General features: G+C 35.6%; 1 protein-coding gene across 2 annotated transcripts in view; it reads right to left on the bottom strand.

Annotated features, from left to right (window-relative positions):
- The window catches only part of VPS13B (vacuolar protein sorting 13 homolog B), a 475,565-nt gene that overhangs the window by 323,007 nt on the left and 126,974 nt on the right, over positions 1-25,584 (bottom strand). For both annotated transcript variants that reach the window (XM_074145995.1, XM_074145994.1), the window contains exon 17: positions 788-922. In XM_074145995.1, the coding sequence (XP_074002096.1) occupies positions 788-922 (135 nt within the window). The remainder of the gene's footprint in view (positions 1-787; positions 923-25,584) is intronic.

The following is a 25,584-nucleotide window of genomic DNA, read 5'->3' as shown; positions in this document are numbered from 1 at the left end:
CCAAAGAGAACAGCTATTAACATTGTAGGTACATAATTAAAAGAAGAAATAGAAAGAGCAATCTCATATAAACTATAAAACAACTTCCTTAATATTATATTGTAAATGTCTTTACATCCAGGAGGATTTCAAATAAAGTAATCCATTCTCTTTAAAATAGTAATTTCAATCCCAACTTTATAAAATAATACCTTTTTAAATCACCATTAACTCAATTTAGATTTAAATACACTACGTTTTTAATATTCTTGACATTAGCTGCCTTTACATATGAAGGAATCATGGACATTGATTGGAAAAGTTCCTTCATGTTCTTCAAGAAAAATTCTATTAAAGAAATTTAAAAATTATTTATCACAGAGCCCCCAAAAACTTAACAAGCAAAATACACACTTGCAGCATTAATGGAAAATGAAAATTTAAACAATAAGCAGAATACATCAAAATTATGCTACAAATAAAACAAAATGCAAATACTCTACGTAATGCAAAAATGCAGAGTTATTCCAGTTTCTTCACTGCTTTTAGATTAATATTTGTCTCAGCAGAAAAAACCCAACATCTTTATTTTTTATTCAGTGTAAAAATTGACTATACTGGGGCCAGACTGGATCATCCTGGCACACTTAACAATAATAATAAAAAACTCCAAAACAGAATACAAAAAAAACCTCTCTGATTCATAGGAACAATGAGTAAATTCTTGTTTCAGTAACTCTCCTTGTAAAAAGCAAGGCCAATTCTCCTATACAGGCAATAAAGTTTTACATGGTCCAGCTGCACATACCTGGGGCTTTGGCACAAATTTTTATTGATCCCACGGTCCCAGAGGCACATTTGACCAATGATGTGCCGCAGTACTTCAATTCAACATTCTGGATTGAGCCCTCAAGAGTTGGCAGGGGATTCTTAGATTTCACACCTAATAAAAGAAAACTGCAAATGTACTAGCCTGTTGAATTTAAATATTTTTATATTCCTTCACCAAGGCATTTAAACTTAATTATACTTTAATTATCTACCTTAGATGTTCTTATAGCATTTTTTTTTTTGTGATTCGCAGTTTTTAAATGCAAGAGAGAGAACGCTGTATATGGGCATTTTAATACAAACAGTTGTGCATAAAACATATATAGACACTGTGAGGAAAACACACAAGGTCACTTAGAAATTGGAATAATAAATATGTATTTATACACACATACACTTTTGTTTTCACTTTATAAGTGCCACCTCAACTATCCTCTTTCATGTTTTTATTATGACCCTTTCATTTCAAGATCTTAAAATCACTAAGTGTTTTCAAGCTTACATTTAGACAACAACATTTTACTCAGTAGCCATGTAAAGCATTAAACCCAGGCAGCTGAACGGCAGAGAAGGCCAACGGCACACTTGCCATTTTTTGACGGAAACTGGAGTTCAAACCTTGCCTTAGGTCACAAGTGGAAATAAGTTTTGGTGGTCTTTCCTCAGCCCCAATTTGTGCACATCAGAAAACTACAGCACCGGTTGGAAGAAACCGGTGCTATTGGCAGACACTTCTGAAGAGCTGCCTAGAACGGCGGTGGCAGCAGCAGGGGATCTTACAACTCAGGACTGAGATGTGTTGGCTGAGCTCGAGGGCAGCCCCCAAAACAGCCCCAGAGCACGGGTGGAGAAAGCAGCCCTATTCCATACAGCGCTGCCTATCAGGAAAAAAATACATAAATTTACTTGCAAATTAGAAAGAAATAGTTTCAACACCTGTAAGAAGTATGAAAGGAAAAACTAACAGAAGTTACCATTTTTTATGGTTTTTTCCCCCCTCATGCACAAGTGACTTGGAATTTGTCAGTTAAAACTGGCAAGCAGCTTGTTAATTATGCAAACATTAGTATAATTATGGAACCATTTCCTTTCATATGTAACACAGAACTTCTTCCAAAATCCATAATTATGCAAGGAAAGTATTATGGAATATCAGGTTAAAAAAAATTTAAAATCATTTTGTTACGTATTTCAAGATAGTTACACATGTTAAAGAAACTTAATATATTTTCTGCAGAATGAACTCATTAGTTTTTTTCACAATCTCTCAAAGACTTAACCCAAAGAAAAACCTACAATATATAGTAGTAAGGAAAATGCCTAGGAAATTATAAGAAACAGAAAATTTAGAATTAAACCTGGTAATTGTGCTTAGTTTACTGTGCTTATTTCAGTTCCTAAACATTGAAGTATATTTGGTAGTGCATATAAGACCTTTTGGTAAGCAGACTTCTTGACATATATTTAAGTTTTGTTCTGATAAGACATTAAAACAATTTTTTGAATAAAAAGTGCTTTCCAAGGTAAGAAGAGAGAAGCAGCACACGAAGGGACACATGTCATTTAGTAAATCAGAGTGCCAGGTGAAAGTAGGGTTTACACTCTGTGCATCCTTTCTGACAAAATTTAACTTGTCTTCTGCGTTTGAGATAAGCCAAGCCCAGCTTCTCCCTAATTTGCAATTCAGGAAGGCTTCAGGCTCAAAGAATGCTCACTGCAACCTGTTTGTGTGCCTGCCACTACAACACCCCATCAGTTCCCAGTCTGAAAGATCAGCTACCAGTTTTAGTCTTGTGAATACACCCTCATTCCCAGGCTTGCCCAGGGTAAGCCTCTTTTAAAGCTGAAAATCCCCTTTGATCTAAGGTGTGGTATCAGGCACAATGCATGAATTTCTCAAAAGCCGATAGGGTATCTGTAGGCATTTCCTAGTCTTAGCTCTGCCTCCTCATAATTCCTATAAACTTGTGCAAATAGAGGCCATTGTGTTGGGGGGAGAGGGGGGAAAGGTATGTTTTTCCCTTCTGCCTATTCCAAAACAAAGATTGTAAAATACTATTAGTAGCAGCCAAGATTACAGTCAAAGCAAAACAAATTTGAGTTCATAATCTGAACCCCATCTTTCAAGTCTTCTCAAAACTGGTAGCTTCTTACTATTTCCACCTGTCAGCAACTCTTTTATGCCTCAAAATATAAGGTGTGATGTCCGATACATTTCTTGCACTTCACTACAGAAGATTAAGTACTTTTAAAACTAAATATTTTCCATCATGGAGTCCACTTTTAGATGCATTACCCTGGACAACCTCTCTGCACTAAGGCTAAACTTTCCACATTAGTTACACGCATAAATTGAATTTTATTTTAGTATCATATTTAAGAAGAAGCAACCAAGTTTCATGTGATCATACTCCCTATTTGTTTCCATTCAGCTCTATGCCCTCACTAAATAACTTCTGAACACATTGAATTTCAGCAAGATATGGCAACATTATCGAAGATATTTATTTCCTACAGCTTCATGAAAATGTGGGTATATTTGTCCTGTGACCTGACCAGGCAGCATATGCAGGGCAGTCAGCAACGCATAGGTCAGACTAGGCCAGTGCACTGTTTTTCACCCAGCCAGCACTTTGGGTTCATGATGGGAAGCTGGACAAGCCGAATAGCTTGGCCTTCAAGAAACTCACAAACTGATTTCTGTACTAAGCTATTTCTTTCTGGAACACCTATTAGAGGGATAGGATGAACACGTTCTCAGTTGTTTTTAATTATTTGATAAGAAAATTAAAAAGTTTTAGGAAGACATGGCATAATCATGCCCCTCCTTTTTTATGTTGCTATGACATAAATGGCAACATCATCCTGCCCATTTTAACACCTGATAACCACAGCACACCACAGTAAGCAAGGAGAAGTTGCAAGAAAAATGAATTCTGCTCAGGTTTCACAGGTCTGGACTGAGGAATACTCAGAAAGCCCATTTATTAAATATTAAAATCCTATACAGAGGCTACAATAAGGAATAAGGAACTTAGGATGCCTAACTAGACTTCCATCATTAAGTCAAAAATCACTTAAACTTAAGGTGATTCCTCTTGCCCAGACACAAGTCTCTTTTTCAAAGTGCAGAAAGTTTAGAGACTTTTGGTGAACGATTTATAATGAATAGGTTTAATATAGAGAAACAGCACATTTTCTTTGGTCTCTGAAAATTTTTGGAAATGATGAACCACCCCTCATAAACTTGTCAAATTGGCAAGCTACTCTATAGAGGAGAAAGAAGCTTTGTTTCCTATGTATGCTTCTTAATATCTGTAGTTTCTCCTTATTATCTCATTCATTATAAAATCAAAGCCTCAGTTGTATACATAGTTAAAATATTCCTTAAGTACCTATTTCAGCAAACAAATGTTTAAGCGAGCAAAGAACAGGGCTCCCTTCCCTTAATGTTTATAAACTTTTTAGAAGTAGTGTCTTCTCAAGGGATTGATCGATTGGTTGTTAAAAATCCTAGATAAGAAATGCTCCATGCCTCCAAATATGAACTCAAATTTAGTATGGAGACAAACATTGCACAAGATTTTAATTAAGACACTGAGCGTGAATTCAAAGAGGAACCAGGGAAAACAAATCTATCATTGCCAAAGGCAACGTTATCCAAATTCAACGTCCTGCAAATGAAGCATGAGAAAGGCTTATTTCCAAGGTGCAAGGCAACAAAGTAGAATTTGTGCTGTACTCGCTCTCCTGGAAACACACCTTCAAAAGCAGCACTGTGATTTACCTCACTTTGTTACTCAGTGTAGTCAGAACTGGAGAACAGAGCAACCATGTCTGTGTACTCCTCACAATTTCTTTAGTTAATTTATTATTTTCATCAGGAATATGGCAATCAAGTACTTTTTGGAGACAGAGAGATACATATACCTGTCTCCACCAAATTGAACCTGTGGCTGCTTCCAGAAAAAAAAAGTTACAATTTTCTAGTTGTGTAATTTTTGTACTGGAAAAAGCTTACTCATTGTAGAACTACTTGCAGTAAAAATCAAATGTTTCGTTCCTAACATGTAACCGTATTTATACTTGGTAATCAAACCTAATCTGTTTTAGCTGAATCAGACTATCGCACGCAAAATATAACACATCACCAAAGCCCTAAAAAGCTGTTCCATACTGCAGAACCCCAAAATAGGCAGAAAGGTTTTCTAACTTAAAATCTACTACGCCTTGACAATTTACACCTTGTGCACACTAAGCCACTTTAATTTTAACTCCAAGCCTAAAGAGCCATTCTGTTCTAGAAACAGGCACAGAAGTATCACACCGTCAAGGAAGGTTCTCCCACACTTTAAAGCAGGCATTTGCATCCTCTCCCCAGCTTTTCTGGTCGTATCTTTGGTCCTCTCCATGTACATAACCCAATTATGCAGCTTGTCCCAAGTCCCTGCATTCAGTGACATTCTATGTGCAAGCAGGAGGGAATCAAATACCAATGCAGGTCACAATTGTGTCTTTATAGATCAGCCCAGGATTTCTGCTAACAAGCCTATTAATGCTGAGCCATCATCCAATTTAAGTTCTGTTAAAAAAAAAAAAGTTACCTAATTAGTGATTTTACCAATGGCCTACACATCTTTTACCAATCCATTTGTAATAAGGTGAATTTGCAATGATTAATGGAAAACCAAGAGACAAAATCTAAACTGTCAATAGAAAAGACAGGAAACCAGCAAGAGAGGTATGTTACTGATTCTGAGGACAAAAGTCAGGACTGTGTGCCGCCAAATCCCTGAAATTCAATAAATAATTCTTTAGAAAGATCACAAAAGAGAACTGCAAAATGCAAAATAGGAAATGAGTAAGGCATGACTAAAACTTCTAGAAGCAGCTCCACATGAATTCTCTCCATATTTAAGTTATGGCCTCACAAGGAAAAATTTCAATATTTAAAGCATTAAGTACCAATAAACTACGGTTTGGCAACATGATATAGTAAAGGACTGTCACATTCATGTCAAAATGATTTCAAACGCAGTAAAAGGATAATCTATGAATAAAAGCAAGGATCTATTAACCAAATGAAATAACATTTAGGCCTAAGTCTTACTGGAATCAAGAAAAAAATGTCCCATTATTTTCACAAAAACATATATTTAAGTAACAGAGAAAAGCTAGTAAACTAATTGAAGCATAAGAAAAACCTCATTTCTTTCATGAGAGATACTTATGTTCAGTCCCTGCTTGAGCAGTGCCCTCAGTGAGAACTTCTGAAAGTCTGTACTGAACTCGGTTAGAGAGATGACACTTCTGAAGAACTTGAAGATAAAACCAAACTTAATTCCTTCCTCCTTGCAGTACGAACATAACAGAAGCCACAAAGAGCAGCTCTAGCTGGCATCAGTCTTACTTCTCATGTTCAAAGCACTGGGGGAGCATGAGTTTTCATGTTCCTCATTGCAGTAAAACAGCAGCAGCATCGGAACTTCAACATCTCTTTCGATCACTGCATTTGCTCACACACAACACCTGAAGAGAAAACACTGGGGTTTTGTGTTTGGGTTCTTTAATTCCTTTTTTTTTTTTTGTAATTGGAAAAACAGAGGGGAAAAAAGTATTTTCTAAAATGTAGAAGCCAGGTTATAAATACTTTCTCAGTTTTTTTCTGTAGTAAAACTAAATCTTTGTGATTAAGTTCCCCAAATATCTTTACTGTGTTCACAATTCCACATTTTTAATCTGCCACCATAGTCTGGAGACCACATTTTGCAGCCCTAACATAGACACTCAGCGGCTACTATTTTATCTCTTCTTCAAAATGGTAATTCAGGCAACTTATTTTAAGGAGGTATCAAGGGACAGGTCTTTTTTTTTTAAAAAAAAAAACTCAACTTTATTTAGCATTACTATTGCTATTGTGATTATCATAATTATTTGTTTTCTTGTAACTGTGTCAACCAGTTTTCAGTCTATATACCACTATTCTGTGAAATTATTGTTGCATCCCCACCCACTCTCAAGACTTAACGGGGAATAACAAAAGGATTATGATAGACTTGTCTTGCCTCTAATGTGTGGTGAGCTGCGTAGATTTTCCACTCTCTTGAGCTTCTTGTGCCACAGTTCTACACCTCAAAAGAAATCTGTCCTAAAAAATAGCTCTTCTTTCATTTTCTCTTCAATCATGGTACTCAACGGAAAAGTAAATGCATGGCAGGGTGAGAGCAGTTATTGACAGACAGGAGGAAATATACTCTAAAGAAGGTCAAGCTTTTTTCTTCTTGGGCAACAACGACAAAACATTTACCAATGTAAGTATCCACCATTCTCTTCATCAGAACATAAGCTGCAAAAACCACATGTATGAGCACATGTAACACAAAAACAAGTCTCCTCACATACTTTCAGTATTTTCACAGACAGATTCCAGGGCCAAGCACAAGTCATACACTGGTCTTCACCTTGGAGATCAATATTAGGATCTCTGTAACTAACCATTTTAATCCTTAAACTGCCTGTAAACTAATTAAGGCATCTCCATTTCCTAAACACTAAAACAGATGTAGCACCATCATTTAGTAATGGAGATTTACACATCGCAATAAACTTCCCAGCTTGCTAAAGAACAGCAGCATTTTACCTAGAGGGAGAGTCACTTAAATCTGGCAAATCCCTGTTGCTACATTCACATTTCGAGACTCCACACAACGGCCTTCACACACGTTCTCATCTGCCTTTAATCCATGAACTTCTTGATTTTTCTAAAATCCTCCTTCAAATGGAGAGTTAAAAAAGAAACCTGTGATTCAAAGACTGAAAACCAATATTGAAGAAGTCACAGAACATTTGATATAATATCTTAAATGCATTCTAGGTCAGAAGCACCTTTGAATAACTCTTTATTGATAATCTGTTTTAAGTGATTATCCAGTCAGGTAAAATAATACTTTAATTTTGAATGTTCATAGAAGAACTAAGCAGCTACCACTGAAAAAAAGCCTCTTCTGAAAATACAACAAAGCTGGGAAATGCTTCAGAACTCCCTTTACCCACTGTACTAAGGCCGGCCAGCAAACATTCACGGACTTACTACCACAACCTATCAAAATGACAAGGACCATCATGTAACATTCTCAGCGTAGGGTACAGAAACACCATCCATCCATAGTCTGACTGCTGCTCCTTTTGATCTAATTAACCAACATTTAGAGAAGGAACACCACCTTCCATCTTTAAACTTATATAGTATTACAACTAGCTCTAAAATCTTGCTGTGACAAGTGTAGTTTTGGGCAACTCATTATTATCAACCTTGTTATTGCTAACATGCAGGCTATTTAGGCATCATCAATTATAAACATACTTAATTGAAGCTATTATTTTAGATTTGGCAACATGACACTGGTCAGGACACAGGATTAAAGTGGCTTTACTGGCACTGTTCCTGCTGTTGTAAACAGAGGTTCAGAAAGAAGAAAAGGATTGATTTTCATCCTGCAGAATTCAACAGCTGCATTTCAGATACCGCTGTATCATCTGAGACAAATGGTAGAAACGCAAGTTAATGCATTAATATAACCTTTTTCTTTCAAGAAAACATAAAAAAACTATCAGAATCTGAATTTCTAACTCTCAAAAAGCACGTCCTATCAATCTTTGTATCTATACATTGTCAGTAGACAAATGCTAAAAATTACATAGATGCAAGTAATTCCAGGACACATAAATAAGAACTTGAGAAACTTTCACCATAAAGTATTTGAAGCAAGATCCTGAAGAAGACAGACAGACAGATGGAGAGAGGAAACAGCTCACAGTTTCCACCCTACACACCCTTTGGTTGGAAACATGCACTCGCAATTGGTTGCTTCCATCTTAGTCGTGTAAGTCTTCTATCCCTTTCAAATACAGTAGTCTTGCTGTACCTGAGGATAAGTTCAATAGCTCATGCAAAATGTCAACACCTAAAGTATATTAAAACATTCTTCCTCATTATTATATGCTAATGTATTTAGTGGTGGACTTAGCAGTGCCAGGTTAAAGGTTGGACTCGATGATCTTAAAGGTCTTTTCCAACCACATAGATTCTGTGATTCTATGGATATGATCATCAAAAACCTGAACTGCATTTTTTATCCTGAGTTTCTATTAAGTCTAGTTTAAGTTCAATCCATTACCAGTGCAAATGCTTCATCTTCAAATACACTAAGCGTAAGTTGCAATATATGTTTAGGCTCTGGAATAAACCCTGAATTTTAGAACTCTTCTTTTAGTAAAAAGGTGCATAGCAACTAGAGAAAAAGGGCATCTGCAGATTTCTAGGACAGCAAAATGTAGGATGAAAGAACAAAGTCTTAGAGGAACTAGAGCTCATCTCAGATCTCATCACCTTCTGTTTCAACTGTGGAGCTCATTTTTCTAAGACACATCTATTTAAATAAGCTATTTAGAATTATGAAACTGATAAAGCCTGGTTTCCCATGAGTTTGTATTCCTTTGCCCTAAAAAAGCCTCATTCACCAGAGCAGATGCAAACTTTGAAGTGCTATGTAACATACCTACTATGCAGAAGAAAAGAAATGCCAGATCTCACCTGGACCTACACATAGTTCTGAGCTTCCCTGTGACACACGTGACACCTGGTCACCTGCTTGCTGTCAAACAGAGTACCTAATGGCTAAAATCTCACACAAGATCAATTTGAGATAATTACATATAGGACAGAACAGTTATGGACTAGTAAAAACATCAACAAATTGAGGATTCTAGAGGATGGACACAGTAATTCTTTAAGAAGCAAAGAAACCACAAAGGTTCATAAAAACTTGAAAGAAGGAGTGCAGATGTGTTCAGTAACAGTATTATAGAAAAATAGTAAGAACTAACATTTAAGGTGTAATGATTAACAGTTTGATTTCCTGAGTTTCTGGTGTTGTTGGGGGAAGTGAAAGAGAACATTTACGTCTTTCAGTTGGGAGGCAAAGAAAGCCAACGGTCAGGTGGTTAAGAAATGGACAGTAGAGGTTGCTGCTGGGGACATTGACTGTAAAGGAGTAGGAAATGGCAGGAAGACAGTAATTGAGACATGGTGGGTAAGTAAAACATGATAGAGACTACATGGAAAAATATTTAAACACAATGTATCAGTATTATCTTGAACAGTCTCCCCATGATTTTCCTTCTCAGATAGTATATGCTGCTTTAAAGAACAGAAAGATCTAAGGCTACCCCTTCACATGCAGTTTTCCACACACATAGATGACAAGATTTCAGGTTCTTTAAAAATGTGTTTTGTTTCTAACTGGAGTATCATTCTTACTCAATCAGTTTTCTATATCGCACTGTATTTCTTTATGATATCACTGTGCTCCTCCCAGGAATTTAAATACACATCTTTTAGGATAGAAGCTTAAAACCACAATGCTCCGAGTTTGTGTTTAAATTTTTTATAAATGTTTATATTTTCTTTTAAATATTCTATGCAACTACTGAGGACTTGAATGGAACAGTGCATTTAGTGTCTGGAATGGCAGTTTCTTACACCAGGAGGATATTAACCTTTAATCCTTGAAATCATTAAAGAAATGTTTGTAGAAATATTTTTAACCTCTTTATCTGGTCAAAGTACTGGAAGTTAAGTCGTGTCTGTACAAACCAATCATTTCACCAGCAGTTTTATATTTCTTTAAAGCCTCATATAAAAAGCACCTGCTTAAAGTGAGTAATGGAGTTTTATATTCATTGCACTTAGGAACAGCGTATGTAACCTATTCCGTTTTCCTCCCTTGTGGAATATATTTCAGCTTATATTGCACAGCACATTACCGATGTGTATAAAGACTCTCTGATCAGCAATTTGGACTGCAGACAGCAACCTGCATGAGTACACTTTTTCCCCCTCCTTAAATACAGTATCCACTTGATTCACCAACACAAATTAAAACCATCCTTTAAAGATGATGATCTCACCTTCACAGTGAAATACATGAAGTCCATACACGCTAACACCGTAACAATGTCAGGCTACAATCTACAGCATATACCCTGCACAACCAACAAGCAAGACACATGCTGTCAGCGTTATTAAAACAAAAGAATCTAACATAATATCTTTTCAGACCAAAGAACAGAAAAATCTCCATCAGCGTGATTGATTTCTGAGAAGCTAAAATCTTACTGTCTATTAAGATGCAAAAAAAAGAAGAAAATCCAAATGCAAGGAAAGTGCTGTAACACAGCATATAGTAAGGATGCAATTTAATCTTTGGAATTCGCATTTTATCAAAAAAAAAAAGGCATGAAAAAGAGTACTTCCATACCATAGATTATTAAAGCATGTTTGTGACATACTTCTTCATAGCTGAGAAATTTAAGGAATTCTTCAACTGAGCCTCAGCATAAGGTTTCCCTACAGAATTATTTAGTGCTGTATTTTGATAAAAATACAAACTTGCAAAAGCCTAACAATACTGTTCTTCGATTACAACAACATTTATACTGGGCACAAGTATGTAATATAGGCATGACCACAAAACAAAAAGTACATACTATTTTAAGTAAGCTCCTGTTTTTAATTTTAAAAGCAACAGTGAATTTTGATGGAACAATTTAAATAATTTTTGTGAACACTTTTGCATGATTAAGCAGAATCATACAACTGTATTCATTAATCCATTGTAATATGTGTTATGATTATACACAGAAAGCTCATTGATTTCAATATATTTCAAGCAGTGTCCTTAGCAGACTGATTTATCCTCTATGCACAGAATCATATCTTCACAAAACCAGATGTTACCTTAAAGTAGACAGTTACTCTTTGCATCTTCTTCCATTCACGTATCTCTATGTTGATAAGTTTTAAATAACATGGAAAATAAATGCGGCGGAACAACTTAAACTAAGCATAGAATTACCCGTCAATATTATTGCACATAAGTACTTACTCACTGAACTAAACAGGAAGAAGGGCTATATTACATTAGCTTGATTAGTACCTCATGGAATGCTGCAGAAGAAGTTTTGAGGTCAAGGCAAGTTTACAGAGCCCAAGAGAAGTGGAAGGAATAGATATTCTGCAGTCACACGTTTGAAGATGTAATATGTGTGACTGGGGAAGTACATGTTTTCTAACTTACTGTAATTAGGCTAACACTACAGTAAGCTTGTTTGTTAGAAATTTCAACTCTGATATACTTAGTACAGTAAATCTTGATAAATCTACCCAATATTAAAATGCCTGAGTAAGTACAGGACTTCAAAGTTAAAACGAAATCCTGATAAATCTTCACAGTATCTTAGGATGACATCCAAAGGAGAATTTGAAAAGAAAAAGAGTCAACATTTTAATACAGAAGAACATTACTATGAACTGACTCTTTCTACAGTGTTGTTTCTTTTGCCAATTAGACGTCTTTACCATAATTTCAAATATGTACTGAATGTCATAGGTATTATAGCTCAGCTTCGTTTATAAAAAGGAGGCCTATATGAATGCCAGTTGTATGCTTTTCAACAGAAGGATGTAAACTTATTTAGCGATCTGTTTTTCTCTTTCATCTTATCTCTAGTTTCTGTGTAGATTTATAATGCTCATTGTTTCCAATTTTAACAAATCACCTAATGGCAGAAAGGAAAATATGTTAACCTTGGAATTATTTGCAGTTGTAGAAATCCCTTTTGTCTGGCTCATGCAAGGCCTGCAATCTGTTTTAAACACAGATTGTCTGTCTTTTGTCTGACAGCCACCAAGCTGCACAAATTACTTTCTGCCTGTTCACCTGTTTGCAGCTGTGTCTGTAAGCTAAGGATTCTGTAGTTTGACTTGAGCAACCACTCCAGGATTGATGACATGTGCTGCTGATAAACTGAGCAATTTGAAGAAATTACTGGCTAAACTTATTGAAAGACATCTGTGCATGAGCTGAGAACTAGAAGCCTTCAATTGTGTGTTTGCAACCTGCAGTGGCGGCAATCTGTTTGAAGTGATATCCTTCTATAAGAGAGCTGGCCCCGACACAACATAACTAAACCATCTTTGCAACATATTTCCTCACACACCAACACAATTCTGCTCTTTTGGTCTTAAATATGCTTCCTAAATAGAGGATATAACAACAATTAAGACTTCCTATACTCATCTAGCAGAAGTAACTTCTTTTGAAGTGTTTCCATTTTTCACTCAGATTTGGCATCCTGTATTGTTTCCCGCCCTTCTCTGCTGTATCGACTCCTTCTCAGCAGCTAATGGTAGCACCAGCATCTCACAGGCACCCTTAGGCTTTTATCTTAGCCAAGACGACACGCCTCTGCAGAATTATGGGGGCACAGCTCAACTCTTCCTCCCACTTGCAGTACATCATTACCTCTTCATCTAACTACCAGGAACACTAGTGAAAATTCTGCTCTAAAGTTTAGTAATCAAGAAATTGTGTTTCCGAACCTTGGGAATCTGAATAATGTTTGAACTTCTGGGGGATACTTGCAGACATTAATTTTAAGCTCAGGAAGCCCAAGACTGCTATCTCAGGGTGAGCATGTACATGCACATGTGTGTACGTATGAAATTCTTTTGGTTTAAAAAGGCTCCACCAGACTGGTGAGCTGTGTGTGATGGCTAGTCATTCCTAAGCTGTACATTACATTTAGCAAAATAAATTCTTCAGTCCTCAGAGACACATTCTATAGTGATATACTTCAACGTTGCTCCCATTTTCTTTGTTCTTACACATTTAGCGTGAACGTATTTCAAGTATACATTGTGACACAGTAAGCCAAAGCAGAATTCTATGCATCTTCAAATGTTTCAGTAGCCCAGAATAAACAACCAATTAAAAACAGCACTAAAATTGCTTGATAAAGTAAGGAGGAAAAAAAAAAAAGTAATTGAAGGAAAAATGTGTTAAGCCTAAAAATGTAACTTAAGGAACATCCAAAGCGTATATTCAGCAGCACAGAAACCATTCACTTTCACAACTGCATATTAACCCTCGCTCTGCCAAGCCCTCCTTTAACCCATTTAAAAAGGATTAAGTACGCAGTACTTAACTATATGCAGTGAACCATCAAAACATAAACTATTCATCTCAACTCATTGTCATTGCACCTAGTTAGTACCTTGACTTTTAGTATGAACTAAAATGATGGAACAATCAAGACTTAAATCTGTGCTATTTGTTAGTTTTAGCAAATGAAATCAGTACTTTCTTTTTAATTTCTTAGGTATTCGAAGGCAAATATTACCTTTAAAAGCATCTTCACAAACAAGGTCTACTAAGAATAACAATTTTCAAAGCTCATATTATATTTGATGAAAAATTATCACTGTGCTTAAACACATTCAAAAATAGGAAAGCAAAGCTTTCAAGTTAAGTAGCTATATAAATTGGGCTTTCACATTTCAGAACCCATAAACCGGATTCAACACAGAGCCAAAGTGACCTCCTAGAAAAAAGGATATATAGTATAGTGTATATGCATACAATAAATCAAGCCCTGATTATGTGCAGCTAATAACTACACATCACTAATAATAAAACCCTTAAGATACTGTGCTATAGCAGGTATCTAAGTAAATACAGTACGTTTTTATCTTTTACCCTCTATGCATACTGTGAGTTCGAGCATTTTTAATGTCAGCTTTTATTTTAAAAGAGCTAAGTCGTGAGAACATTCTTATGTACCACTTCATAACTCTGACACCAAGTATGTATAAAAAGATTAGCCTTTATTTGGTATAAAATCAGTTGGCAGTTTTACATCTGTGCAATGCAACATAAATACCCCAGCTGGCATCTCAAGCTCACACACATATGGACTTCAAAACAGAAACTTCCTTATTTGCAGCACTGCCAGGGTAATTTTGTATACTCTGCATACTACAGCTATTTGTCAGGCCTCTGCAGGTGTGCACTGCACATAAACACACAGCTGTAGTCTCGCAAGCCAAGTGTTCCATCAAACACATAAAGGGAGACCTCAGCAGCTGGATTAGTCATCCCTGCAACAGGTCCAGGGAGAACAATATGGGTTAGTATTTTTGGAAAAGCATGGATGGTAAATTTATGATTATGCTGGCCTTACCAAATAACTGCTGGATTGTGTCATTTTTATGCAATGTCTACTTATTAAAGTTTTTGTTAGAATGGCTGGAACAGACTGAATATTTTTTAGTTTTTAATATAAACAATAAGGTAGTTTATGTATAAAATAGTTTATTAAGTGCAAAATGTTAAAAGGTTTTCATGCTAGTGCTTGGTTTTTGACAGATGTTACAATTATTTGCATTGGCTTTAACAGACAAATCACTGGAATTAATTATAGTTAGTATATCATAAAGTTTCTTACTAGTTATATATTATACTTTGTCACATTTACTATAACTACTTAGAATTTTTCTATCTATGTTTTTTGCTCTAACTGCTTAGATCACAGGTGACCTAAATGAACACTTGAGAAAAAGTAGTGCAGAATAAACAATTTACTGTAACTTGTTCGCTTGTTTAAATTATGATTTTAATGGGTTTTTTTTTAAAAAAAAACCAACAAAAATTACACGCTCTCAGAACTGTCTGGAAGACACCGGCATCTACAGAATTTCATGGTGGTCATACAGATGTTAAAAATATTTTAATCAACCAGAAAAAGCACTAAGCCTAATTTTATGCAAGTTTCCTTTAAGAAACTTCATATATCAAAAGCAAGAATAAAATGAATCAATAAGAAAATTAACAAAACTTTTAAAACAACTTGCCACCTAATTATCCAGAACTTTCAGTGTATGGTATGTATTTTGGCATTTAAGAATTGCGTCACAAAAGATGAAGAAAATTGAATACTATCAGGACAAATCCTAGATGCTTTTCATCCATTAAACTTTGAGTTCAAATAACACGCAGGTGCAGGCACTTACTTCTCTTTGGTGCTTGTTTAAAATAATGAAAATTTACCAGATCTTTCTTACCCAACGCTACCTTTTCTGCAGATGACATATTTACACACTCACATGCTGGAAGGAAGATATCAATTCAACACATCAGTAGGGCAGACACTGACCAGCACCGAGAACGTTACCACATTTTCCTGGAGTACAGAGGCACTTGGCAGCACCTGGGAACACTGTGAGCAGGAATGCCCCCTCTTCATTAAGTTAATTGCATGATTTCAAGAAAGAAGAGAAGGAGCTTCCTAAAGGTCATTTTCTTAAACATGACCTAATGACATTTCGAGACCATGTACCATTCATCCACTAGGAATATCACTATCAGTGGCTCAGTAAAGTTAATAAAGGTTATGTTAACATTATGGTAAGATCTAATAATTAGAATTACTGATAGGTAACTAACAATCACATAGTGATTCCCTCATGTGGTATAAATAAAGGTAGCTGTTCTTTTAAGCCCAACAGGTTGTAGTAAATGCTGAAAAGCCACACATGGCACCAGAGACAGAGAGATGAACACCACTCAGCCATACTCAGTATGAGAGCCACTAAAACACTCCAAAACAAAAATAGATATTTAGAATATAGGGAAAATGGAAATGGCAAAGTTAATTATTTCTTTTATGCAAACAACTATATCTTTCTGAATCAAAACAGAAAGGTGCAAAATATGTATCCCTGAAATTATAGGCTATCTCGGATCTACAGCCTACAAAAGAAACATATAAAGCTTTAACCATGGAATTACTCTTTTCTGGTAAGCTGAAGACAAAGTGCGTATCAAAGATACAAGAATAAATGGAACAGTGCAGAACAGACTGATGGTTTGAGGGCAAAGTTATCATGATTTAATGGCATATTATACCACTAACAAACAAACCACATTCAAAAGAAAAATAGAATTGTTTTATTAAAATGATCTACCACTACATAAAAGCTCCTGAGAAATCAGTATGCCCCAGTTCAGAAAAAAACCTGAAATATCTTTCTTGAAAAACAACTAAAGATGATGACAATACTATGGAGCAAAAAATGTGATGTTGATAAAGGAAAATTGTGCCTTTCCAAACCACTAGTCCTCTTGGCAAAAATGTGAATTTTTAGGAAATCTTTAAGAAAGTGTTTCTGTGAATACTACAAAAAATTTTAAAAGACGAATTAGCGGTCCTAAGTGTTAATCAATACCATACAGTGAACTATAAAAGACTAGAAATTAAAGAGGGGGAGAGAGAGAGCAAGGGGGAAAGAAAGAGAGAGTGAGGGGAAGGGTGAGGGGCATTGGCTTACCCCGCACATTACAGTGATACAGAGGATTATACACAGACCTATCAGCCAGAAACTTGCATTCTAATCCTGGTTTTGGCAGGTATTTCCTGCATGACTTCAAGAAAAACATTCGGCTTCTAGACATTAATTTTTCTCTAGAGAAATACAAGGTCTTACAGGTGTATCTATTCATTACATAGGGGAAGATTCATGTTTTGTAATCATTTCATTAATATTATACAAATTAATCACTGAAAAATTAGCACAAAACTATTATAGTGTTGCTGTTATATATGTAGATCTAAAAGAAGTCTTCTACATGTACACAGAAATAATCCTAACTTTGCTGTTACTGGATAATCTTTTGGATTAACCAAACTGCACAATAATTGCTGTGTTACACATCAGTCCCACTGCTGTTAATTCGCTCAGATTCAGCCTTTCCAGAAGCAAAGCTTCAATATCACCTGTGAAAATGATGGACCCAATCACATATTCTACTAAGAGTATCATCATATTCTGGTACTACAAATGCATGGTGCTCGTGTCCATTACTAGGGGTGGAGTTGGAGGTGGAATATCCTAGTAAGAGACAGAAGGCAAGAAAGGAGAGCCCTGAACACATAAAAGGGAAAGTCCTACAGATGCCAGCAGAACCTCAAGACCTACTTCTTCAAGTAGACTAAATATGGAACTTGGCTTGGCCTTGTTGTAGGTATGAATCTGAATCTGGCCTGAGCTCTCTAAGACAATCCTTTCCAATTAAAAAAAAAAATAAACCCAGAAAATCTGGGCACGTCATGATGCAAATTTCCCTTAACCCATTCCCATATTCTGAGGAGCACTATTCCAGTACAATTAAATCAAGCCATAGACCCTCTTTTCTATCTAGAGAACTCAGGCAAGTGAAGTACTTTCAACAGAAGGTCCTCTCCAGGAAGAAAAATTAAGTTATTTGAACTATCTGATAGGGAAACACAGTTCTTATTCTAATGATGAAGGATCTATACAGCTAGATGGCAGGGATGAACGCATTTTTTTGCCTACACATGAAAAATAGTATTCAGAATGTCTTTACAATCAAGTCATCTACACTTTTGTTTTCGTTTAATTTAAAACTAAAATATAACAATTTGTCTGTCTTAGTTGGCTGGGATTTTAGGCACAGTTATATTATGTATATCTTAATCAGATCCTGCCTAAGACTGTATCAAACCCTTCTGGAACAAATCAAATCAAGAAATCTACAAGAATAAAGGCATTAATGAACTTTTTACATTTTCTGCTGTAGATAGCATGACTCTTTTTTTTATCAAATTAATAAAAGTTAAAGCATAAGACCCCACTTGGGAACTACTCAAGAACACTGATGAACAAGAGCATTTTGTGTCTCCAAAATTTTTATTTATTCATTGAGTCCTAACACTTAAGACATTCCTGCATAGTGTTAAACCAGTAGACCTCATGAAGTAGATTGCCTACCACAGGAAAGCTACAAGCTACTGCTGAAATAGCTTGCAGTTAAGTTAATCAACTGATACAACATATTAAAGAGGATCCATACACAATCACTGGAAGGATGCAATAGTTCCCTGAATTAAAGTTTGTGTCTCAGCAGTGACTTAAATTTTAGAACACACCATCACTAATACATTTAATGTTCTGCAAGAAACAAAAGAAAATACTGTCCCTGTTCAAAGAGCCTATGAGCTGAAAAAGGGACAAAACCAAGGTGGGATACACAGAGACACGTTCTATTTATAGAAACGAATACAAATGCAAAATTAGTAAAAAGATTTTGTAGTACAGAGAAACATTCTGTAATTTTGGTCTTTATTCTAGTGAAATCTTACCCTTGCAAACATCACAATTAAAAAGCCACCCAACAACTTAAAATGCTTGAGAAATGCATCTTGACTGTACCTCCGCAATGTTTTAAAAACCTGATAAAACCTAAATTGATAAAGAACTTCCTATATTGAGAACTACACTGTTGCCCACACAGCTGAAGCAACATCATCAAACTGTAACCAATTCCAGACCCCTTTGGGCATCACACAGACCATGCTTACTTCTCTCTCCACTCCTACCCCCACTTTTTTCCCATTTTTCTTAAAATACAAGCTATTTTATAGGGTGACTGTAATATGATACTATGATCATTGCTGATTGCAGTTAGAAACAGACCCTTCTAATCCAGCTGCTCTCCACTTCAACAAATGCCATTTAAAAGCTACTTCATAAAAACATTATTGCTTCATACTTAAAAGACATTAAGTCAAGATTTTGGAAATTCCATTCACTTGATTATATCAGCAAGTGCACTATATGTTAGATTTATCATTAAAGCAAAATCCATGAGAACTGTTTTCCAGACTTTAGTTAATGCTCTTATGACACACTTGGCCAACGAAAAGGGATGAAAAACAGTAGTGCTTTGAAGCAATAGCCAGTAAATGCCGCTGTGGTTTACCAAGAGTGGGATGCACAACATATTAGACCACAGTTAATGAAATTAAACCATTTCTTATGTTTTTTAAATGTGTCCTATATTACTTGCTTGGAAACTACACAACTGCTTCATCTTTTACTTTTTTCTGTAGTAAATTGTATCTCTTACATCTACTGGTAATTAAATCAGTAAGTGACTACCACTGTTTTGTATTTTATAATGCTGTTTAAGGCAAAATAACTCAATAAATAAACTGCATGTTCTTTTTTGTTTCCACATAAAAATGAAATTCTGACTTTATGTTCCTCATTCAAAGATCCGGGAAAAAGATTACTGTGAGGAAAACAGGATAAAGAATTTGCATACTACCTAGTTGGTAGATGTGCACTGATAAGTAGTTTCCTTCCATAACATGCCCATGAAATGTGGATTTAATGTAACGCTTTCTTTATGCAGTTTGACAGAAAAAATTCTCCTGGCAGATATTTTGGTGCAGTAGATTTTTAAAGCTTTAACTTCAGTCTTCACGTACATTTTCTTCAAAGCAATGAAGTGGCTTGTTTACCAAAATAAAACACTGTTTGTCCTCTATTCTTCTTGAAGCACCAAACAAATAATCTTCAAAATCCATTTATTTCTCTAGCATTTTTAAGTATTTACATACTATTTATACATCTATGGTTAAGACCTAGCTAAATTAAATCCTTAAAGAGGACTATATGTCTCCACTATATAACAATAGATTGTATATTCTCGTATTTACATCAATAAATTTATGGAAACATAGACTTTTTTTCTCAGAATTTAAGACAGAGAGCTCACAGCTCAAAACGGATTACTTTCTAGCAGTCCAATCAGCTGTTGTCTCAAGCTAAGGACTCAATTCTCCTAAGTCCTTCACGCTTTCTAAATGAAGTTCTTCACACATGGTATTTTAACAAGTTAATTTATGACTAAGTAATGTTAACTAATAAACTTTTCCAATTAGCATAATTAGTTAACAGTAAACTGAGGGACGGTCAATAGTTCAAGTCATTTTTACACTGCGTCACTTTAAGAAGTCACTACTATTCTTACCCAGGGACTGTCAAGTCACAATTTTGCTAGTTACAGTCATCAGCAGAGCAAGAAGATTTATATGTGAGAGATTAGTCACGAAATAACATCAATAACAATCTGTAAGAGAAAAGGCAAATGGGAAGAGCCTTTCTACTACTTTCTTCTGTTTGCTACTTAGAAACATTTTAGTATGTATTTGGAAGAACACCAATATAAAAATTAGAACTCTTCTTTGTTGGGGGGCGCAGGAATGAAGACATGGGACCTTCCAATCAACAGAATATATTTTCAGACAAATCCCTTTTTCCAGATAAAAACATTAAAAGGTCAACAGTGGAGCTCTCAATGCAACTTCCAATATTGAGACTATAATTTCTGCATATATTAAACCAGAAGTCTCCTGAAGAGAAACAAAATGAGATCATTATTGTGCTTAGCAGAAAACTGTCCTTATTAGCAAAAGTGTTGAATAACATGGTCTTTAACATGAGTTACACTGCACACCAAAGCGACAGCGAAGCTCAGATCACATACCCTTATTTCCATAATCATTTTCACATGTCTAGAATGCATTAAATACAGTACCATCTTAAAAATGAAAAGCAGACATTCCTTTGGAAATTAATTCAATATTTAGCATGTCACACTCAGAAAAGATGTCCTCCTTTTGTAACACAGAAAAATTGGAACATAATAAATAACTATAAGGATGTTTATTATTTCATTTGCCTTAATTTTGTCCTACAGGCACAAGCATACACTACAGTTGTGGAAAGATGGCATTTATGTCTAGAACACTGTATTCTAACAATGTAAACCATAAGTCTTTCTCTGAAAATAAACATATACAGAACCTAAAAAAAAAAAAACCACCACCAAACACCAAAAAAACTCACAAAAAAACCCCATGGAACCTTCTTTACCATGCATTTCCACATACCTCACATTAACTACTCCTGCTGACAGACTTTGATCTCAATAGCCTCGAATCACTTCCCAGAAAGAAACAAACACAGACATCACAGAACATTTCGTTTTACCAGATTCCTTCCCCACAAACAAAAATTTAAGCCTACACTTAATTTTGAATCCCCATATGCCTGCATTGCAGAAGTTAGAGCTACGGGGTCCGTGCAAGAATGGTAATCAGGAGTTGCTGCGAATATTGCTTCTCTTTATGGTGACTTTTGAAGAGAATCAAATTCTTCCCTACAGTCTGTATCTGGATTATCCATACTCAAGTTAATCCTCGTGTTAACTTCACTGAGGGTAATTGTTTATGTAAGAAAACTAAAAATTACTGTGTCTGCAGCAGCGGTATTGTTGCTCATTCATAATTATTATTAGCAGAGATGAGCCCGTGGTTCTTCTCACCACGGCAAATTGAGTTCAACTTCACTGTGAAGAACTTGATTACCTGTTCTGGACAAACAGGATAACTTGTGAGAAGCCACTGAATAATTTGTAACAGGCAAGCAGAGCTAAGTGACATTCTCCCTGAAGATCACACTATAAAATATGTTAAAATAAGCATTAACGTGCATCTTCTTTCAGGACTTTTCATTATGCTACTACAACAAATTCAGAAGTTCTGCATATAGGAACGGAAATTCATTTTGCAGTGTTAAGAAGCCCCTACTCAGCAAATGGATAATAAACTATGATAATTAAACTTTTCAAATTACATTTGTGCTTTGAAGAACACATATATAAGTGTGGGAGCAAAGGAGAATTCCTCTTGATGTTCAATTATGTGATAAAATACATAAAATAACCTAACATCAAGCTTCTCCATTTATATCACAACACATTAGCTACTTCTTGTAGTGGTTACACAACACATGACAGGGTAGCTCCCAAGACTTCAGACAATGTCAATAAATACAGGAAAGAAATTTTTTCAACACACTGACCAGAATGCGTAAATAATAATCAGACATATGTTTCAAATGAATTCCCAGAGGAAATAGTTAACTAATAACCTTTTCACAGAGTACACAGAAACAATGTGTAGACCGGCTATATGAAATGGCAACTGCTGTTAAACACACTAACTTTCAATAGGCTTCATCCTATTACGGGAAACTGTACATCTGCCAATACACTCACAGGTGGAAAGATTTGGGCTATTATCTCACCAACCCAAAGTATTTCATTGTAACAGGAGACAATACACAAAAGATAAGCCATATAAAAGGCCCAAACTATTTCCAAGAGGAAAACAAAGAAAGAGAAGATGATGTTAACATGATTTGTGAAAGTCAATTTACACCGTAACAGTGATCCAAATAAAATTTTAAGAAGGGTAAAGATTCCTAATACTGGTGACAAAGCTAAAATAGACATGCTACCTGAATACTTAAGATCCAAATGCCTTTTCAAGAAGAAAATATACCCATACTGATATGGACACACATAAATGCAATGTGTAAAACAAAAGAAAACAAGATAGAGATCTCATTTCTTGTATAAGGAATGCATAGGTTCTTTATTTCCTCTGCTAAGTGTGTCATCACTGTAGGGTAAGGCCAAAAATATCCAGAAGTTTTAATAAGAAAGATTATGAATAAACTTGCTGATGATCAAATTTTGTTCTTCCAGAATACAGTTGTTAGTGTTATAAACGGAGGCTGTTGGCAGTTTTAGAAACCTACTTATTTAGAATTACTCCAACAGCTTCCTTACAGATAACGCCTTTGTTACATTTTAAAGAAAGGGAACACAACAGTTTTACAATTCATTAAGCTGCTTTTCAGCTGCACATTAGCTGACAATTCTCAGTTATATTCCCTAAAGATTTGCAGAAGTCTAAAATATTTCTGCTGCAATTGTATAAACTGAGTAATTTGAAAACCAAACGAAAAGAGTAATGATAAGTATCTTAGAGGAATTCCTAAAGGAATCTCATCTGTGTTGCTGACACACTTTGCTAGTATAGTTGCTTTGCTAATATGAAAAATACCACACCTATGCATGACATACTCATGGGAAACATAGAAATGAAGATGAAAAAAAGGAAAACACACACTGATGCTTCAATTGCACCCAGTAATCACAAAACAGGTAGACCATTTACATATTTAAGCTACTAAAGGAAAGGCCAACCTTCCTTAGGAAATAAAAATCCCAAAGAAAATCAAAGTGGAAATCAAACCAAGGGAAAAAGGTATTTGGCTCTACACCCTAAGAATTGCCTACAGTAGCGTATAACAGAGAGGTCCCTGGAGTCTGGCTGAGCTTCAACAGCAGCAGCATTACACCAAAAGTACTGGGTCATCAGTGGCATAGTTAGCTGATTAAGAGATGAGGTAATATATTTACTTCTTTTAGTAAGAAATGGCACAAAATATAGCCATACAGTCTGATGTACAGAGAATTTTTGTACAGATATCAAATAAAGCAAGACACTGAAATCAATCATTATTAGAAGGAAATATAAGTGACTGAGACACCTCAAGGAAATTGCATCTTACTTATTTGCAAAGACGACAGAGGAAACCAAGCTAACCTCACAACCATCCTCCAAATGCCCAAATCATAAACAGAATAAATTTGTATTTGTTTCAATAAAAGCACAAAAGGAGGACTCTTCTTGTTAACCAAGAATTATCTAGAGGCCAGGTGTGGTAGCTCTTGCAAAAAGCATTGTATCTGGTTTTACCATGGATAAAATTACTGCTTAGAATAGTTTTCGATACAAATAGTCATTTTCTTTGCAGAGCATACCCATGCAGCTGTATAGAGGGCCTGCTTCACAACTCTTTACAATTGCAGGATCCCTTTGCAAACACAATCTTCATATGTACCTCCTATAATCAAAAATTTCTATTCTCTTGACTCCTACTTTAAATTTCTCCTCTACATCTCCAAACTAGATAAGATAACAACCTTTCAATGTTGACTTTTTTTTTTTTTGGCTTCAAGGCCAGAAAAAAAACAGTTCAATTTTTTATGCCAGTGTATGTGCAGAAATCTCACCATATGAGACTGGCTATATAGTAACACCTTCTGAAAAGATCACTAAATAGTAGAGGTATATAAAAGAAACGGAACCTTTCCTTTACAGAAAGTTACCACTTCAAAACTGAGGGACTAAATCCTACCTGCACACTGACTACAGATACCTGCTTTGTAAATTCTCAATGTAGGGATGTTACTAAAGAAACTTCAATTTTACCTCTCTTAAGAGGAATGCACAAAGTATTTTTGGCACAAAGCTACAAGTATGTTACAGCGTAGCAGCATGTAGAATCTCATCAACTATGACTTCCTTTTGATTGAGATAGTATGGATTTCAGCCTTAATAGATGAGGCACAAATAATCTTATGCAATTTACATAAATACAGTGTAAACAATAAGAGGGAATTAATAATTATTTTAAACACACAAAGGTTGTAAGTAATTAAAAACCTGCAAATTATGCATCTTTCAGAAAGTAAAAGAAAAAGCCAACGCACTAAAGTAAGAGTTTGGGATTGCTGCGGTGCGTGATACCAAGACCAGCTTATAAATTCATTCAGCTCCGAGGTGCTCTCCCCTTGGGGCAATGCCATCATTCCCTCTGCCTTGCGTTGCCTCTAGTGCTCATGTGGTCATGTTATAAGCCAGATAAATGACTAAATTGACTGAAAAATAACCCTCAGAAGGAGCAATTTCCAGCTGGATCTAAAAGCTGAACTAACTGCTCACATATCTGCCTGATCATTAGAAGGTGTGGGAAAGATGCTGTCAGGAGTGGAAGGGAGGACCACCCCTTTACACAGTAGTATGATCCTACATCAGGTAAAAATAATAGGAAATCACATATTTTTCAAGACAGTACAGACGAGGTTTTAAAACCCTCTTATCCTTATGAAAATGCCTGCAACCAAAATCTGGCACCAAAACACTTCAACAGTGTATACAAGAATAAACAGGTGCCAAAAGTTTCAAAAAGACTATGTCGTTGCAAGAGCTAGATCAAGTTTGATGTCTTTATTCCTTGAACCCTTAAAAGCCTTCCATTACAGGTATGATTAGACTGATAAAATAGTCTAAAAAACCCAAAAGTCTGGC

The sequence above is a fragment of the Numenius arquata genome, chromosome 3 (assembly GCF_964106895.1).
Source record: "Numenius arquata chromosome 3, bNumArq3.hap1.1, whole genome shotgun sequence".
Classification (NCBI taxonomy): Eukaryota; Metazoa; Chordata; class Aves; order Charadriiformes; family Scolopacidae; genus Numenius; species Numenius arquata.
This window is presented reverse-complemented; position numbering and strand designations above follow the sequence as displayed.